This window comes from Physeter macrocephalus, unplaced genomic scaffold (assembly GCF_002837175.3).
Source record: "Physeter macrocephalus isolate SW-GA unplaced genomic scaffold, ASM283717v5 random_572, whole genome shotgun sequence".
Lineage (NCBI taxonomy): Eukaryota > Metazoa > Chordata > Mammalia > Artiodactyla > Physeteridae > Physeter > Physeter macrocephalus.
In genome coordinates this window covers 33,386-50,000 of record NW_021145827.1, presented here as the reverse complement: position 1 = coordinate 50,000, position 16,615 = coordinate 33,386, and the positions used below count along the sequence as shown (strand labels likewise).

Genomic DNA, 16,615 nt, shown 5'->3' with positions numbered 1-16,615 from the left:
CAGAGGATTCGCTTCAGATCCTCAAAGGCTTGAAAACATTGGAGACTCTGCCGTTGAGAAAACCTCCTCTCTCCCGTGAACTCTTGGGAAGGCCTAGGGGTGCCAGGCTGAGGCTACTCCTTTATCCCTACAACATCCTCAGGCTTATTCTGCTTCTCTCTTACCCTTTGAAACATCTCAGTCATGGCAATGACCTGTGATGACAGGACCCTCCCCCATTTATATCCCTTCTTACTTCACTGGGACTCACCTTGACCAAAACCCTTGCAACCACTACTCTTTTCTCTCTGTCCTGCCCCACTGTCTTCCATCAACCTTTGCCTCTGTCCAAGTGATCCCAGCTTCTCACAACTGAAGCCCTCACTTTAAGCCAACCAGTCCTCTCCTGGGAATTGATCGTAAGGAACCATGCATGTGCATGAAGACAGCGACAAGGAAGTTCGCTGTAGTAAGGCTTCTAAGAGTGAAACACAAGAGAGAATCTAAAATTTTAGCATAGAAAACTGTTACATAAATAATGCACATCCATAAACAGAACACCATGCAGCCATTCAAAATGATAATGCAGAAGAACACTAAAGGATGTGGAAATATATTCATAATAATACTAAGGGTAGGGCTTCCCTGGTGTCGCAGTGGTTGAGAGTCCATCTGCCGATGCAGGGGATACGGGTTCGTGCCCCGGTCTGGGAGGATTCCACATGCCGCGGAGCGGCTGGGCCCGTGAGCCATGGCCGCTGAGCCTGCGCGTCTGGAGCCTGTGCTCCGCAGCGGGAGAGGCCACAACAGTGAGAGGCCCGCGTACCACAAAAAAAAAAAAAAAAAAAAAAAAAAAAAAAATACTAAGGGTAAAAACCTAGATATAAAAAACAGGGTAAAGTATGACCTTACTTTTGTTTTGTTTTGATGGCATGTATATATAAAAAGTGTGTGTATACAAATATGAAACTGTGTATATATACAAGTGTATGTGTGTATGTGTATATGTGCGTATAAATATAAAATATATGCAGGGACTTCCCTGGTGGCGCAGTGGTTAAGAATCTGCCCGCCAATGCAGGGACACGGGTTCGAGCCCTGGTGCAGGAAGATCCCACATGCTGCGGAGCGACTAAGCCTGTGCGCCACAACTACTGAGCCTGCACTCTAGAGCCTGCGTGCCACAACTACTGAGCCCACGTGCCACAACTACTGAAGTCCGCATGCCTAGAGCCCCTGCTCTGCAACAAGAGAACCCGCCGCAATGAGAAGCTCGCACACCATCTCTCTGCAACTAGAGAAAGCCAGCATGCAGCAACGAAAACCCAACGCAGCCAAAAAATAAATGTTTTTAAAAAAGAAAAAAAAATTTTAATTGCTTTTAAAAAATAATAATAAAATATATGCAGAATATAAAGCTATACACCAGAATATTAACAGGGTAATTTTAACTTTCTCGCAACTCTGTATTTTAAAAATTGTTTGCATTAATATATATTATTTTTGTAATAGGAAAAAGTATTTGTGTGTCCCACTTTCTATGGAAGAACAAAGGCCAAGAATAACCAGCACAAATGGAAGAAGAAAGAACAAGGTGGGGAACTAGCCTTACCAAGACTGGTTATAGTGTGGTAATATTTAAGTCAATGTGGTATTTGGCACAGGAAGAGACAAAAAGTCCAATGGAAGAGACCTGTGACTAGCTGGAAACTTGCTCTAGGCAGAGATTACAAATCACTAGGAAAAGGATGGATTAATCCAGAGGATCTTATATTTTTTGACCTTGAGATCCCTTTACCCTTTTAAAACTTAATGAGGATAGGGAGGGGGATGACTGGGAGGAGCACAGAGGATTTTTAGGGCTGTGAAAATACTCTGTATGATACTGTAATGATGAATATATGTCATACATTTATCCAAACCCATAGAATGTACACCAAGAATGAACCTTAACATAAGCTGTGGATTTTAGGTGATAATGATGTGTCAATATAGGTTCATCAATTGTACACAAATTCACCACTTTGGTGGTGGATGTTAATGATGGGGGATACTATGCATGTGGGAGGGGGAGGGGTATATGAGAAATCTATGTCATGAACCTAAAACTGCTCTAAAAAAAATTAAATCTTTTTTAAAAAAATTAATGGGGACCCTAATGAGCTGTTGTTTATGGGGACAGAGATTATATCTGTTTATATTTACTGAATTGGAAATTAAAACTGAGCAAAATTTTTAAATACTTAACTAAATTAAATTGGTTAATAAATCTATTAAATGTTAAATAACCTATTTTATTAAAAAATAACTATATGCATATTTTAAAAACAAAGTAGTGCAACGAATGGCGTTGTTTTACATTTTTGTAGAACTCATACTGTCTGGTGTAATGAAAGACAGCTGTATTCTCACATCAGGCTTCTGAAATTAATCTGTTGCAATATGCTGTTTTGGTTGAAGTATGTGAAGAAAAGCCAGCCTCACAAAGATACATAGTTGGAAAAGGGAGGAGTGTCATAGCCTTTTCAGCTAATTGGGGATATTTTACTTTGTTACTATACCAAAACTCAACAAGTGGTGGTGTATTAAAGTTAGTTACAATGTTGAATATGAAACTGTATCAATAAACTTTTCATACTCTGTTACATTGAAACCCATTGGTCTATCTTACAAATTTTAATTAATCTTTTATGACTGATTTTGTAACATCATGCATTGGTCTTTAGGAAAATACTGATATGCTGAGTTATTACATTTCACTCTACAGTATTTTAAAAATATATCTGTTAATAATATCACCACTGATCTCATCAGGAAAACCTTTAAATATTGAAAAGTTGTCAGGCTCATGGTGGTGAATAAAAGTTTCCTAAATGTCTAAGTTTTGCTTAAAAGCTCAAATATTATCATTGGCAACACACTGTTAATTTTCCTCCAAGTGACCACTCACTGCATTTGTTTCTGAGAAAATACATGGCATATATTCTAATCTGAATAATAACTAGCAATTATTCAAGTAAAAATTGTGTTCATGAAAAAAGTCAGCAGTTCCACCTCCACTCAAACAACTGTACATTACCTCAACTACCATCATTCTCCAGCATGCAATAGAAGTGCTCTATGCAAGCATCCCATTTCACGACCCAGAATATTAGAAAGACCTGCTGTAGGGCTAAGCTTTAACACAATTACTACTTTCACTGCTTCTTCAAGGACATTCTTAAGTGAAACTGTTTTAACATTGAGCATGTGTGTGGTGGTGAGGAATACAATGACAACCACTACCACAATATGGTGACACTGCACTGTTTCCTGCTAAGGGGCCAGAAGTTCTACCCATTGTTTTTGTACCAACAGTGCACATACAACACAGCACAAATGAGAAGGGCAAATAATGCCTTAGACTTATTATGAAAATAGTTTACCTCATGGATTCCTTAAAAGGTTCTTGGGGATCCCCAGGGGATCACATTTTGAGAACCACTGGACTACTCAATAAATGGAGCTGGGACACGTGGTTAACCAAATGAAAAAAATTAAACCTACCTCACATCATAAACAAAAATAAATTCCAGATTGTTTTTTTTTAAGCTAAATATGACAAGTAGACCTTCCAGAAAAAAATACAGTAGGATATCTTACTGATCACAGTGTAAGATTTCTTAAGCAAGACACAAAAAAACACAAACTATAAGTAGATTCATAATTCTGATGACATTAAAATAATGATGATGATAATAATAATAAATTCTGAACATGAGAAGACACCATACAAATGAAAAGGCATGCCGCAGATGTAAGAACTCCTGCACTCAGTAAGATGAAGACAATCCAGCAGGAAAATGGGCAAAGATATGAACAGGCAATTCATGAAAGGCAAATGGTAAATAAACATGAAAAAAGCTCAATCTCACTATTAATCATGGTAATGCAAACTGAAACCAATAATTCACACCCATCATAAAGACAAACATGTAAGAGTCTGACAAAAGCAAGTATGGATAAGGACACTGAGCAATAGCAACAATGCTGGTGGGAGTGAGAACTGCAACAATCATTTTGAAGAACAAACTGGCAATATCTAGTAAAGGTGACTGTCCCCCAAACCCAGCAATTCAACTCCTAGGTATGTAGCCTAGGGAAACTCCTGCACGTGTACACAAAGAGTCACGCACAACAATAAACATTACAGCACTGTTTGTAAGAGCAGAAAACCGGAAACAAGCTAAATACCAAGCAAGAGGTAGATGGATAAGTAAACACTGTCCAACAAAACTTTCTGTGATCACAGAAGTATTCTTTATCTAAGCTGTCTAATGCAGTAGCCACTAGCCACAGGTGTCTACTAACCATATGAAATGTGGCTAAGTGACTGAGGAATTGATTTTTTTCATTTAATTTTGATTAACTGAAATATAAATAGCCACATGTGGCTAATGGTTACTGCATCAGACAGCACAGCCATACACCAGTGAAAATAAACGACTAGAGCTATACACGTGTCACATATATACCTCTCAAAAGCATTATGTTCGGGGCTTCCCTGATGGCACAGTGGTTAAGAATCCGCCTGCCAATGCAGGGGACACAGGTTCGAGCCCTGGTTCGGGAAGATCCCACATGCCACAGAGCAACTAAGGCCGTGTGCCACAACTACCAAGCCTGCGCTCTAGAGCCCGCAAGTCACAACTACTGAAGCCCGCGCACCTTAGAGCCCGTGCTCCACAAGAGAAGCCACCGCAGTGAGAAGCCCACACACCGCAACGAATAGTAGCCCCCACTTGCCACAACTAGAGAAAAAGCCTGTGCGCAGCAACAAAGACCCAAGGCAGCCACAATTAATTACTTAATTTTTTTTAATGAAGGTAGGGATGGGACCAGAGTGAAGCAACTTAGGTGTCTAGAATGAAAATTTTAGGAGGCACTCACGCTCAGTCATGCAGGTACAGGTTGGCACTTGTGTGACTTGGAGGGTGAGTGTCTCCTTAAATGTTGTGCCCTTGCTTTCCTCATCCTAGTTCCAGCCCTGTCAGGATATATGTGGTATGATACTGTGTTGGGGGTCCCCAAGATCATCCCTGACTCACTAGGATGATTCACAGGATTTAGCATATAGCCTACTCAGGGTACGATTTCTTTTTTGTTGTTGTTTGGGTTTGGTTTGGTTTTTTGCTTTTGTTTTTTTTTTTTTTGGCCACACCATGCAGCACGTGGGATCTTAGTTCCCTGACCAGGGATTGAACCTGTGCCCCCTGAAGTGGAAGCTCAGAGACCTAACCACTGGACCACCAGGGAATTCCCCAGGGTATGATTTCTTACAGTGAAAGGATACAAAGCAAAATCAGCCAAGGGAAAAGGTGCATGGAGCGAAGTCTGGAGGAAACCAGGCACAAGCTTCCAAGAGTCCTCTCCCAGCAGAGTTACAAAGGACGTGCTTAGTTCCTATAGCAGAGCTGTGACAACATGTGTGAAATGCTGTCCACCAGGAAACCTCCTTAGAGATACAGTGCCCAGGGTATTGGCTGGGGGGGGGCAGCTGGTCAAGTACCAAACTTCCAGACTCCAGAAGGAAAGCAGGTGTTCGACACAAATCACATTGTTTGTACAGTTTAGGCACCATGAGCCCCTTGTATTATTTAGGAAATGGTGTGAACCCTCCTGAAATCCAAGTTCCTAGACACCAGCCAAGGGCCAACCTTGCAAACAGGCCTTTCTAAGGAGAGCAGTCTCAGGCCTGCTATAGTTGACTCTTTTGTATAAAGTTGCAGAACATGACATACAATACTATACATAGTTTAAAGGCACGTATTAAAGATATACAAACATGCACTGAAAAATAAACACCAAAACCAGGATTGTAGTTACATCTGAAAAAAAGGGGAGAGGAACAGGTTTGAGGAAGGGGTATATAAGACCTTTCAATTGCATCGCTAATGTTTTACTTCTTAAGCTGGGTAATGGGTAAAAACATATTTGTCATAGCATTTCTTATGCTTGTTTTTGAGTGTGAGTGCACCTGAGATACTACGTAAGAAAAATGATGACTTATCTCCTAATTACTACGCGCTACTAACAGTTCATGTTTATGGTGTTTATGGAGTACTCTTCACATTCCAGGTACTATGCTAAGTCCTTTATATGGATTTACACTTTTAAAAAAAATTTATTGAAGACTTCCTATGCTAAGCTCTGGCAATACACTGAGAGTTCAGTGTGAGACAGGTGAGATCTCTGTCCTCAACCAGCTTTCAGTCTACTGAGGGATGATGAGAGATAAAAAGCACAATTAGGGAGTTCCCTGGTGGTCTAGTGGTTAGCATTCGGCACTTCCACTGCTGTGGCCCAGGTCCAATCCCTGGTAGCGGAACTGAGATCCTGCAAGCTGTGTGGCCAAAAAAAAAGCACAATTAAAATCAACATATCTACAGATTCTGGTAAGTGCTTCTAAGATAATTAATAAAGCAGGCTTTTGTAATTAATGAAGGTCTACTTTAACTACGGTGGTCCAAGAAGGCTTCTTTGGTAGAGACATTTGAGATGAACCATAAATGATGAGAATGAGACAGCCACGCAATTATCTGAAGGCAGCACATTCCAGGCAGAGGGAACAGCAAGTGCAAAACCCTGCAGCAGGAATAAGTTTGGTATGTTGAAAGACGGGAAATGAAGCCAGCAGGGCTTCAAAGTAGTGACAAGAGGGAGACTGGTAGCTGAGGCTTTAGAGGTCAGCTGAAGCCAGTGTGCAGGGCCTCCTAAGCCAAAGTAAAGATCTTAAGTTTCATTCTAAGTATGATAAGCCTTTGAAGGTTTTAAGCAGGGTAATGACATGATCTGCTTTACAACTGAAGATTATTCAGCCAGCTGTAGGGAGAAGGCATTATAGACAGGGCCATTTTCTTCATTAGCACCACAGACATAATGCTTACAGCTGATGAGCTTTTCAGAGGCTATGAAAAGGTTGGGGCTGGAAATAAAGGAAAAAAAGTTCCATGATGCAAAAAGAAAACTACGAAGTTGTAATGAATAAATGTTTAGTTAAATGTCTAGAAAACATATCATAACAACTTCATTCATCAAATTTTGTATTCATAAATAATCGAATTACATTTGGAAATAATTTGAAAATTAGATTTTCTCAAGTCACAAAAATTCCCAAGGATGCCCAGTGACTGCCAAGAAATCATAACCGATTGTAATGTGAATTTTCTTGCAGCCAAATCATTTCAATGGGGGAAAAAAATCCTTTCGATTAAAAAAAAAATTTTTTTTAACTTAATGTGAGATAGAGATACAAATAATAATAATAATAATAATGCCCAGCATCATGAGGCCACAGAGGAGGCTGGATAAGAAATGCTAGTGGCTTGCTCAACCCACCCCCACCTCTGGGAAGGGTGAAGGGCTGGAGATTGAGCTCAATCACCAGTGGTCAGTGATTTAATCAATCATGCCTAATGGAGCCTCCGTAACAACCGAAAAGGACAGGGTTCAGAGAGCTTCTGGGTTGGTGAACATGTGGAGAATGGGGAGAGAGAGCGCGCTCAAAGAGCATGAAGTTCAGAGAGCGTGGAAGTTCCACACACACCCCTTTCCTCATACCTTGCCCTCTACATCTCTTTCATCTGGTTCTTCCTGAGTTAGATCCTTCTATAATAAACCTGTTATCTAGTAAGTAAAAAAAAAAAAAATTTTTTTTAAATGCTAGTGGCTTGAAACAGTACTGTTCAGGCTTACACTCTGAGTCTGAACACTGTCCAGGGGACCCTTGGAAAGGTTTCTCCCAGGAGAGGACATCTGAGCAGAGAACTGAATAACAAGAAGGCACCAGTCATGGCAAGAGCTGGAAGAAGAGGTGGGGCTGCCATGTCAGATTTTTACTAAACTAAAAGAGGGTCAGTTTGGCTGGACTGAAGTTGGGGGCTGGGTGGGTAGTAAACAAAGCATGTAGAGTCTTGAAGACAATATTCTCATAGTGAGAACAATAGAAAACCACTCACATTTTAAGTTGGTGGGGGTGACTGATCCAATTTGTTTCAGATCTGCACTGTCCAATACAGAAGCCACAGAGGATCAGGAGCTCCTGAATGTGGCTAGCGCTGCTGTGAAACAGAACATTCCCGTCGCTTAACTTTCATCAATTAACATTTCAACTTAACACCAACAGAAGATTGAGCTCATGGGAAACTTTTAAGTATGCTGGGAACAGCTTGGGCATGTGAATCTACATTTTAACTGTAAATTTTATGAAACCTAAATTATTAACGGTGAAAGCAGCGTCCGGATCACAGATGTGGTATAAAGTGTAAAACACAGAGGATTTCAAAGCCTTAGCACTAAGTAACAAAATGTAAGATACCTTAGTTGTATTTTTTTATACCAATCACATGTTGAAATATTGTGGCTATATTAATTTTAGTATATTAAAATTAATTTAAGTTTTTGTGTGTGTGTGTGGTACGTGGGCCTCTCACTGTTGTGGCCTCTCCCGTTGCACAGCACAGGACCCGGACGCACAGGCTCAGAGGCCATGGCTCACGGCCCCAGCCGCTCCGCGGCATGTGGGATCTTCCCAGACCGGGGCACGAACCCATGTCCCCTGCATCGGCAGGCGGACTCTCAACCACTGCGCCACCAGGGAAGCCCTAATTTAACTTTTTAAAACTTTTTTTTTTTAACGTGGTTACTATAGAAAAGCGTAAAATTAGTTATGTTACCGCTGGTGGAAGAACAGTGAGTGAGTGCGGAGGTCCCTCGAGTCTTCCAGACTGGGGGCCACGGTGGTCCGGCCTACGCCTGGGAGTGTGGAGAGAAGTTTCTAGATGTATTATGTAATCATAAGTCAGGACAATCAATTTTCATGACCCCGTTCAATGAGCAGGGAAACGTGGCCTCGGGTAGTGAGTGGCAAAGGCCGAACTCGAACTCCCACTTACAGCGTTGTCCACATGAAACCTCCCCAGAGGCTCTCGAGGGTGTAAGAACTGGATTCGAACCAGGCCCGACTCCCGGTCCCGGGACTGAGCGCGCCGCGTACCGGCCCCACCGTCTCCCCTCAAGGGTGAGTTAAACGTTCACAACGTTCTGCCAGGCCGCTGGGCCTGAGGGGCCAGGAGCCCCCTTCGAGAAACTTCCGGCAACGCTCACCAGCTAACAGACGCCAAAGGTACAAACGCTCCACCTTCCTCTTCACACGCGGCTCAACCGCGCCAGCAGCCGACTTCCGCTCCACTCCCACGAATCCCCATCCGATTCTTCTCTCCTCCCGCCTCCCGCAGCCATATTAGCCAATCACCTCTCACAGAATCTGCTTTATTCCCTCCCCACTCCTGCCTGCCAATCACCGCAGGTCAAGCACCGCCCTTCTTTCCCTCTTAAGCGAGCGCCGGGCGCCACCGCTCGGCGGTTGGCTGCGCTGTCCCCAGCTGGAGGCGTCTCCCGGAAGGGCGGGGCTAAGTGCTGACCTCGCTGGTGCGGGGACCCTCAGGATTGGCCAAGAGGAGCCCTGCACAGTGACCCCGCCCACCCCTCCCTAGACTTCCGAGTCGGAGACTCTGGGGATTGGTTCTCCGCGGACACCCAAAGAAGCTAAGAGACGGTCCCGCCTCCCTCCCGCATCCCGGAGAGGGAGCTCCACGGATTGGTCCCGGGAGTCTCGGCGCGCGCAGACCGACGCTCCAGGATTGGCTGAGGGGGAGCTCGCGCAGTCGTGGAGCGTTGACTGTGATTAGCCGGAGGGTGGGACCTGCTATTTGAAGGAGGCGCGCGGAGGAGATACGGACTTTAGATCGCGGTCGGAGGGAGCGGGAGCGGCTTCGGGCAACGCTGCTCCGCTGACCCGATAGGACCCAGACGCGGGCTCGGCCCCAGCTCTGGCTTCGGCTGCGACCCGACGAGGCGATGGCTAAGGTGTCGGTGTTGAACGTGGCGGTGCTGGAGAATCCGAGCCCTTTCCACAGCCCCTTCCGGTTCGAGATCAGCTTCGAGTGCAGTGAGGCCCTGGCAGACGGTGAGGCTGGGCCCGTGTGGAGACCCGCTCTCCCCTGGGCCAACCCCGACCTCCCCTTGGAGACAACCCCGAGGCCAACCCTGTGAAACACACACACCCTCCCCCAACCGAGATCTCCCGTGAACCAAGCCCCTTCCCAGCGCCAACCTGCCCTTGGAGACTACCCCACCCCCACCCCCACGGTTACTCCCGTTCTCCCCCAGGGAGACCTCATCATTCCCCTCTTTCTTCTGTGGCGCTCCTTCTGGGCACCTGTGTTCTATGTAGAGACCTTCTCAGCCTCCGTTCTTTAACCTGCAGAGACACTCAGCCACCCCGTCTTCGCTGTAACAAGAAACGCCCTACCTTCTGTTTCTGTACGGGTAGACTGCCACTGCAGCCACCCAGTCCTCCCCACCAATCCCCTCTCCCCTATGGTGAGACACTCCCACCTCACTCTTTTCCTATGGTGATCCTAACCTCCAGGCCCCTCGAATTTCCCCAACGGAAACCCCAGCCCCCTCCCAATTTCCCATATGGAAACCTCAGCCCCCTCCGCCATTTTCCCAGTGAAGATCCTCTCCCCCTGTGGCAAGACCTCACTCGTCCCCATCTCCCCATTTGTCTCCCCATAATCCCCTCCCCTACCTGCTGATACTTAACCCCAACCCCAGCTACTTCTGCTTGTTTTCTACCCCAAACCACATACCCTAGAACCTGGCTTCCTTCCTTAGTTTGGCCCCAACCCTCTACTCCACCCGGGGAGGCATGGCCTGGCTTCTGGTTCCAGTCTTTGAGGATAACCTGATCTCTCCAGCTCCTGTTCCTCCCACCTCTCTGACTGTGGGCTTCAGTTAACATACTCAAATCTGAGGGGTGGCATGGCCAGGCAAGCATTAGCTGGTTCCTACTGTTTGCCTGCCAGACTCCTGCTGACCTGCTGCAGCAGTGCTCCCAACATTTTTGATGGTCTGACCTAGTCTGGGGGTGGGGGGGTTCCAGGCTGAGCCGTGAAGGTATCTGGCTTCAAACAATCTTCTGGGAGGTCGCAACATTTTGTGCATCTTTTCCAAGGTGCTTTCACAGATGTACTTACTCATCTGTGTAACAAAGGTGGACATGGCTCTCATCTCACAGATGAGAAGACGGGAGCCACAAAGAGTAAAAGACCTTTCAAGTAAAGGTCTATAAAAATCGAAAAATCTGAGGTCATTCAGCGAGTCTTGGCACCACTTTCAGGAGGAAGTATACTCCATTAGATCTCTTCTCCACCTGGTGGTTAAGAGAAGAGAAGAGGCAGCGGCTGAGGAGGTGGAGATCTGTGAGGCCAGGGTGTGCTAACCAGCACCTCTCAGTGGTAGGTGGGTGGTTTGCCTGCATATCAGCCCGTGGACTAGCCTGGGGTTGATAAAGTTTTGATGTGTGTGTGTGCTTGGGCTGGGCCATTGGACCAGTCTCTCCCCAGTTTCTCTCCTTTTTACATTAAGGGGTCTACTTGTGACTAACTGTAGAATAAGCCCAGTTAAATCCTTTCTGGAACAAGGCAGGGTGTAAATAAATAAATAAGGTGTAGAATGACCCTGTGGAATAAGATTTAATTTTAAAGCCAGGAGGAGATGTAAGGAGCTAATAGGTTAAGGGATTCACAGTTCCCAGATGGCAGGAGATCGGGTTTCAATCAGCCTGTTTGTGCTCCTTGCATTTAAAAATGGTTGCCTGAAAAAAAAAAAAAAAAAAATGGTTGCATGGTCATTATCTAGTACTGTCATTCCTACAAAGCTCCTGCTCTGTTACTTTATTAATCTGTTTATAGAATCAGAGCAGGAAAGGCTAAAATCAACCTGCTGGTTATTATTTTTTAATAGAAAGAAATGGAATGACTTCTCCAAGGTCACACAGCCAGTTTGTAGAATTATTAACCCTAGGTTTTGTCTCTGAGTTCTGTGTCCAGGGTTCTTTATCTTTGCTATAACCTGGGAAAGAAGGCATCCTATTTTAGAAGTGGAGCATAAACAGGACTCAGAGAAGGGAAACGGGGGTGCTATTATTATTTATACCTGGACAATTAAGCTTTTGCTCAGAGAAATTCCAGTTGGAAGGCCAACTCTGGCCTAGAAATCTAGACTCTTCGGTTGTACCTGTTGAGCTGTCCTTCACTCTAACCTGCCAACTTCCTTTCTGCCTCTTCCCACAGAGCAGAGAGAATTTGTTTCCTGCCTCCCAGATGGAATGGGCCTGGCTCTAGAAGTCTCTCAGATTCTGGAGGAATCTCAGTCTTGTTACCTGGTGACTTCAGACACTGGCAACTGAAGAGCTGAACACCCAATCCCCAGTCTGACCCATTTCTCAAGGGTTCTGAACCCCTTTTGCTCTCTTTTCTCCTCAGCATCTGGAGATAGATGCTTCCAAGGCATGGGTCTACATTCAATACATTGGGTGTATTTTTCCCTTGTTTAGTTGAGAAATTCAACAGGTACTACTTGAATAAGTCTTGGAGCCAGATGTTCTGACCCACACCTAACACCCTGAGGTCAGGCCAAGGTTCATCTGTATGATTACGAACAAAGGGAAAGTGATAAACAGAAAAAGCCCTACTAGATAGTTTGTTGTTTTTATAAATTTATTTATTTATTTATTTATTTTTGGCTGCCTTGGGTCTTCATTGCTGTGCCCGGGCTTTCTCTAGTTGCTGCGAACAGGGGCTACTCTTTGTTGTGGTGCATGGGCTTCTCACTGCGGTGGCTTCTCTTGTTGCAGAGCACGAGCTCTAGGCGTGCGGGCTTCAGTAGTTGTGGCTCACGGGCTCTAGAGCACAGGCTCAGTAGTTGTGGCGCACAGGCTTAGTTGCTCCACGGCATGTGGGGTCTTCCCGGACCAGGTCTCAAACCTGCGTCCCCTGCATTGGCAGACAGATTCTTAACCACTGCGCCACCAGGGAAGTCCTGTCGTTTTTAAGGCGGGAAACAGATTCTCCAGCTAGTTCAACTACGATATATATATATATTTTAACATGTCTTTCATCATATCATTGGTTTGGGTTTTGTTTTCATACATAGTAGAGCAGCATCTTGTGCAGTGGTTAGATTATAAAGTTAAGGCATAAAGACAAAATGTAATGTAAGGAATTCCCTGGCAGTCCAGTGGTTAGGACTCTGCACTTCCACTGCAGGGGGCCCGGGTTCAATCTCTGGTCAGGGAACTAATCCCACAAGCCACATGGCACGGCCAAGAAGAAAAAAAAAAGTAATGTAGTCAATTTACCCTTGAAGTCACTCAGAAGGTTAGGCACACAATGCTACATGTTTGTGACCATGTCCCATATTCAGTAGGAGTGAGTTTGTGCTGTGTTGGTGATTGATACCCCATGTCTCATTCAAAAATGAAGTCACTTCAGTATGCTTCTGCTTAAGACACTTGAGCAGGTTTCAGGCGATTCCAATTTGTAGATCCTCATTTCAGTCATCTTCTGTCTTCCATAGGTGATCTTATCAGCTCCTCTAACCCTTGAGTGAGTATTTCTCTGTAGTCCTTGGTTAATTCTCTGGTTTCTTTCTGGCCTGTGTGGAGGGAGCCATCGTGACCCATTTGCTTGTCCACCTGCATTTTTCTCTTCTGGTCAGCCAACGTGCTTTCTTGGTAAACAAAATCTTTGTTTAGGTTTTGCTGACAGTATTTTTTTTTTTTTTTTTTTTTGGCTGCACCACGCAGCTTGTGGCATCTCAGTTCCCCAACCAGGGTTTGAACCCGGGTCACAGCAGTGAAAGCCCAGAATCCTAACCACTAGGCCACCAGGGAACTCCCTTGCCAACAGCATTGAACGCTGAGAGCCCACAGCATACATCCCGGCCTGCTCTATTAAAATCTCCTTTTTGTCTCCCCCTGCAGCACATTAGTTTATGCACACATGTGTGACTCCCCTGGTGATGGGGGAAAAGGCCAGAAGGAAAGATATCAAATGATAGAGCTATGTGAGAAAGGTGAGAACAGAGCTAGCTTGTTTTCATCCAAAAACGTTATTTCTGGTTGTGTCACTACCTGTAACAAAAATAAATCAGTAAACTTAACTCCTCCCTGCAAATAATAAGAAACTGGAGTTTGACAACCCCAGTGAGCCCAATGGCCACCACCTCCTACAGATCTGTTAGGGTCCTGAGTAGAAGGCCTGGGTGTCAGTTGCAAAAGGACAGGAAGCCAGTGTATCGAGAAAGGGCATGGAGCCCAGGTGACAAACCTCCATAGTCATGGCCCGGCATTGCCGTGCTTCCAAAGTTGGGTGCTCTTGTGGGACACTAGACCAAGGAACAGGGCAGCTTCTAAGACAGTTTGCTTCCTGTGAAAATCACAGCTTGTGAAACTTCCCCTGGCTGCTGGAGCCATAGGTTGTGTAATTTCAAAGAACCTAAAATAAGTTTCAGGTCTCCTGCCAAATTTCCGTGTAGTAGCATGACCTTGCCCCTGATACACTTGGACCTCCTGCAAGAGACCGCAGTCACTGGGAATTTCCTGTGATTGACGGGCAGGGTCTCATTGAGCACTTTCCCTTTTATCTTGCCGGAACATACCCAGGAATGTGAGTCCCCTACTGGATGGGATGCAAGAAAATTGGGGTTCAGAGGATGGCCGTATGATGCCATATTTGTTGACTGAGTCGCTGTTGCCCTAATGTCTGAGAGCAGGCATGACTTGGTGCTGGATCTGGAGGACCTGGGGACTGGCTGGCTCCCCCAGCGACCTTATCTTCCCTTCCTGCCGGCTGGCTGTCCTACTGGATTGCAATCTGCTGCCCTGCCCCAGTTGTTGAGGGATCTACTCAGTTCGGTGGCACCGGTCCCTGTGTGTGAAAGAGGATGCTGCTTCCTATCCCGGCACTCAGTGGGCAGGGCCCTCAAATGGCCCAACTCCCTGCTGTTCCCTCCTCAGCATGCCTCCATGCCTCTGTCACGTGGCTCTTAATTCAACCTCTGCCATACGGTTCACCCTCAGGCTCTGAGAGGCCCAAGTTTCCCCGGAGGTGCAGAGTGAAGGGCGCCTGGCAAAGCTAGGCCCACAGGAGAAATTTCCCCACTGGAAATAGAGCTTCGCGCCTGCCCCAGTGATCGGGACCGCAGTGCCTGGCACTTAGTGCCCAGTGGGTGTCAGGTGTCCTTGAGAATAAAAATCTATCAATATATTAAGGACCTATCCAAAACTAACATGAGAAGGCCCTTTCCCAGCCTTCTTGCTGTCAGGCTGTTTCAGTTCTTAACACCCTGTATCCTTGCAGACCTGGAGTGGAAGATCATTTACGTTGGCTCAGCCGAGAGTGAGGAGTTTGATCAAATCCTAGACTCAGTGCTGGTCGGCCCTGTCCCAGCAGGGAGACACATGTTCGTCTTTCAGGTAAGAAGGACTAGGCCTTAGGCCTTGACACCTAGAAACATCCTCTTCTACCCAAAAGCACACAGAATGGTTCGTTGGTCAAAGTTCAGGTTCAAATGCTGGCTCCGCTCTCAAGCACTGTCTGACCTCTCAAAGGTACTTCAGACACCTCCCTCTCCTCCACCGCTATGTCATAACTGTTACCATGAGCCACTGATTTACAGTTGATTCTCATTACTCACGGGAGTTATGTTCTGTAAAGTTGCTGCAAACACTGAATTAGTGAATACTAAATCATTGCTCCTAGAGGAAATACAACATTATTTTCCTGCAAGTCACATTTTTATCGACCAGTCAATACATAATCTTGTTTTATATTTTTCTGTTTAAAGACAACTTATTTTGTATTGTTGATTTATTCACATTGACCGCATGGCCCACATCACTATAACTCATGCCTGAACAAAGCTTATCTAACACGTTTTCTCTATGAGGTACATCCCTTCTTGCTTTTAGAAACAGGGCAGCACTCAGCACTACGCTTTGGGGCCCTTTTAAATAGCAAAATTACCAACAAAAATGCAGAAACCGTGGCCCTGAGACCGCAAAAAAGACACGTGTTTACAGTCTGAGACTGCCTGGTTCTACCTCAGCTGGGAACATGCACACTGAGCTACTCAGATCCCACCCCTGCTCTGTGCGTGTCCTTAAATGACCGTGAAAGCCCCTGAATATTGATTTGGGCGTTACAAATACATTGTAGCAAGTAGTCGAATTGGCAAATACGGAATGCATGAATAATGAGGATCCACTGTAGCTGCTAAATCGCTCTCTAATCCAGCATCACAGGGGTTGTCAGAAATGCAGGTTTCATGTGATTCTTAGGCACCCTAAAGTTTGAGAGCCTCTGCTCAAATCCATTCACTTACCTGATCTTGGCTATTCCCGCCCCAATCTAAGCAACCTCATCCCATCACCTAAGCCCTCACCCACCCATATCCAATCCACCTAACCTACCCCACAGCCAGGACCGGCCTCCTAGGCATGCGACCCATACGGTCACACTGGGCCCCACTCTTGGTATGATGTTCTGCCATCACTGGCTGAAACTTACTAATTTTTGAACATGGGGCCTCGTGTTTTCATTTGTTTGTTGCTCTTTTTTTTTTTTTTTTTTTTTTTTGCCTGTGTTGGGTCTTCGTTACTGCGTGCAGGCTTTCTCTAGTTGCGGCAAGCGGGGGCTACTCTTCATCGCAGCGCACGGGCTTCTCATTGCGGTGGCTTCTCTTGTTG

At 45.3% G+C, this 16,615-nt stretch overlaps 1 protein-coding gene and 1 long non-coding RNA gene across 4 annotated transcripts in view; one reads left to right on the top strand and one right to left on the bottom strand.

The window, feature by feature from the left end:
- Window positions 1–943: 943 nt before the first annotated feature.
- On the bottom strand, window positions 944–9,206 carry LOC102996093 (uncharacterized). 2 transcript variants are annotated; one of them, XR_449362.3, is made up of 4 exons: window positions 9,124–9,206; window positions 8,694–8,772; window positions 7,977–8,078; window positions 944–6,361 (listed from the first exon to the last, which is right to left on the bottom strand). It is a non-coding gene; the product is annotated as an uncharacterized lncRNA (long non-coding RNA). The 2 variants fall into 2 exon arrangements; XR_008616723.1 differs by lacking the exon at window positions 9,124–9,206 and adding an exon at window positions 8,913–9,112.
- Window positions 9,207–9,735: 529 nt separating this feature from the next.
- The window catches only part of ASF1B (anti-silencing function 1B histone chaperone), a 9,554-nt gene continuing 2,674 nt past the window's right edge, over window positions 9,736–16,615 (top strand). Inside the window, exons 1-3 of one of the 2 annotated variants that reach the window (XM_007129421.3) lie at window positions 9,881–9,985; window positions 13,850–13,941; window positions 15,228–15,343. In XM_007129421.3, the coding sequence (XP_007129483.1) occupies window positions 13,869–13,941; window positions 15,228–15,343 (189 nt within the window). In that variant the 5' untranslated portion in view covers window positions 9,881–9,985; window positions 13,850–13,868. Of the gene's footprint in view, window positions 9,986–13,849; window positions 13,942–15,227; window positions 15,344–16,615 lie in introns of both variants that reach the window. The other variant, XM_007129419.4, reaches the window with a different exon arrangement.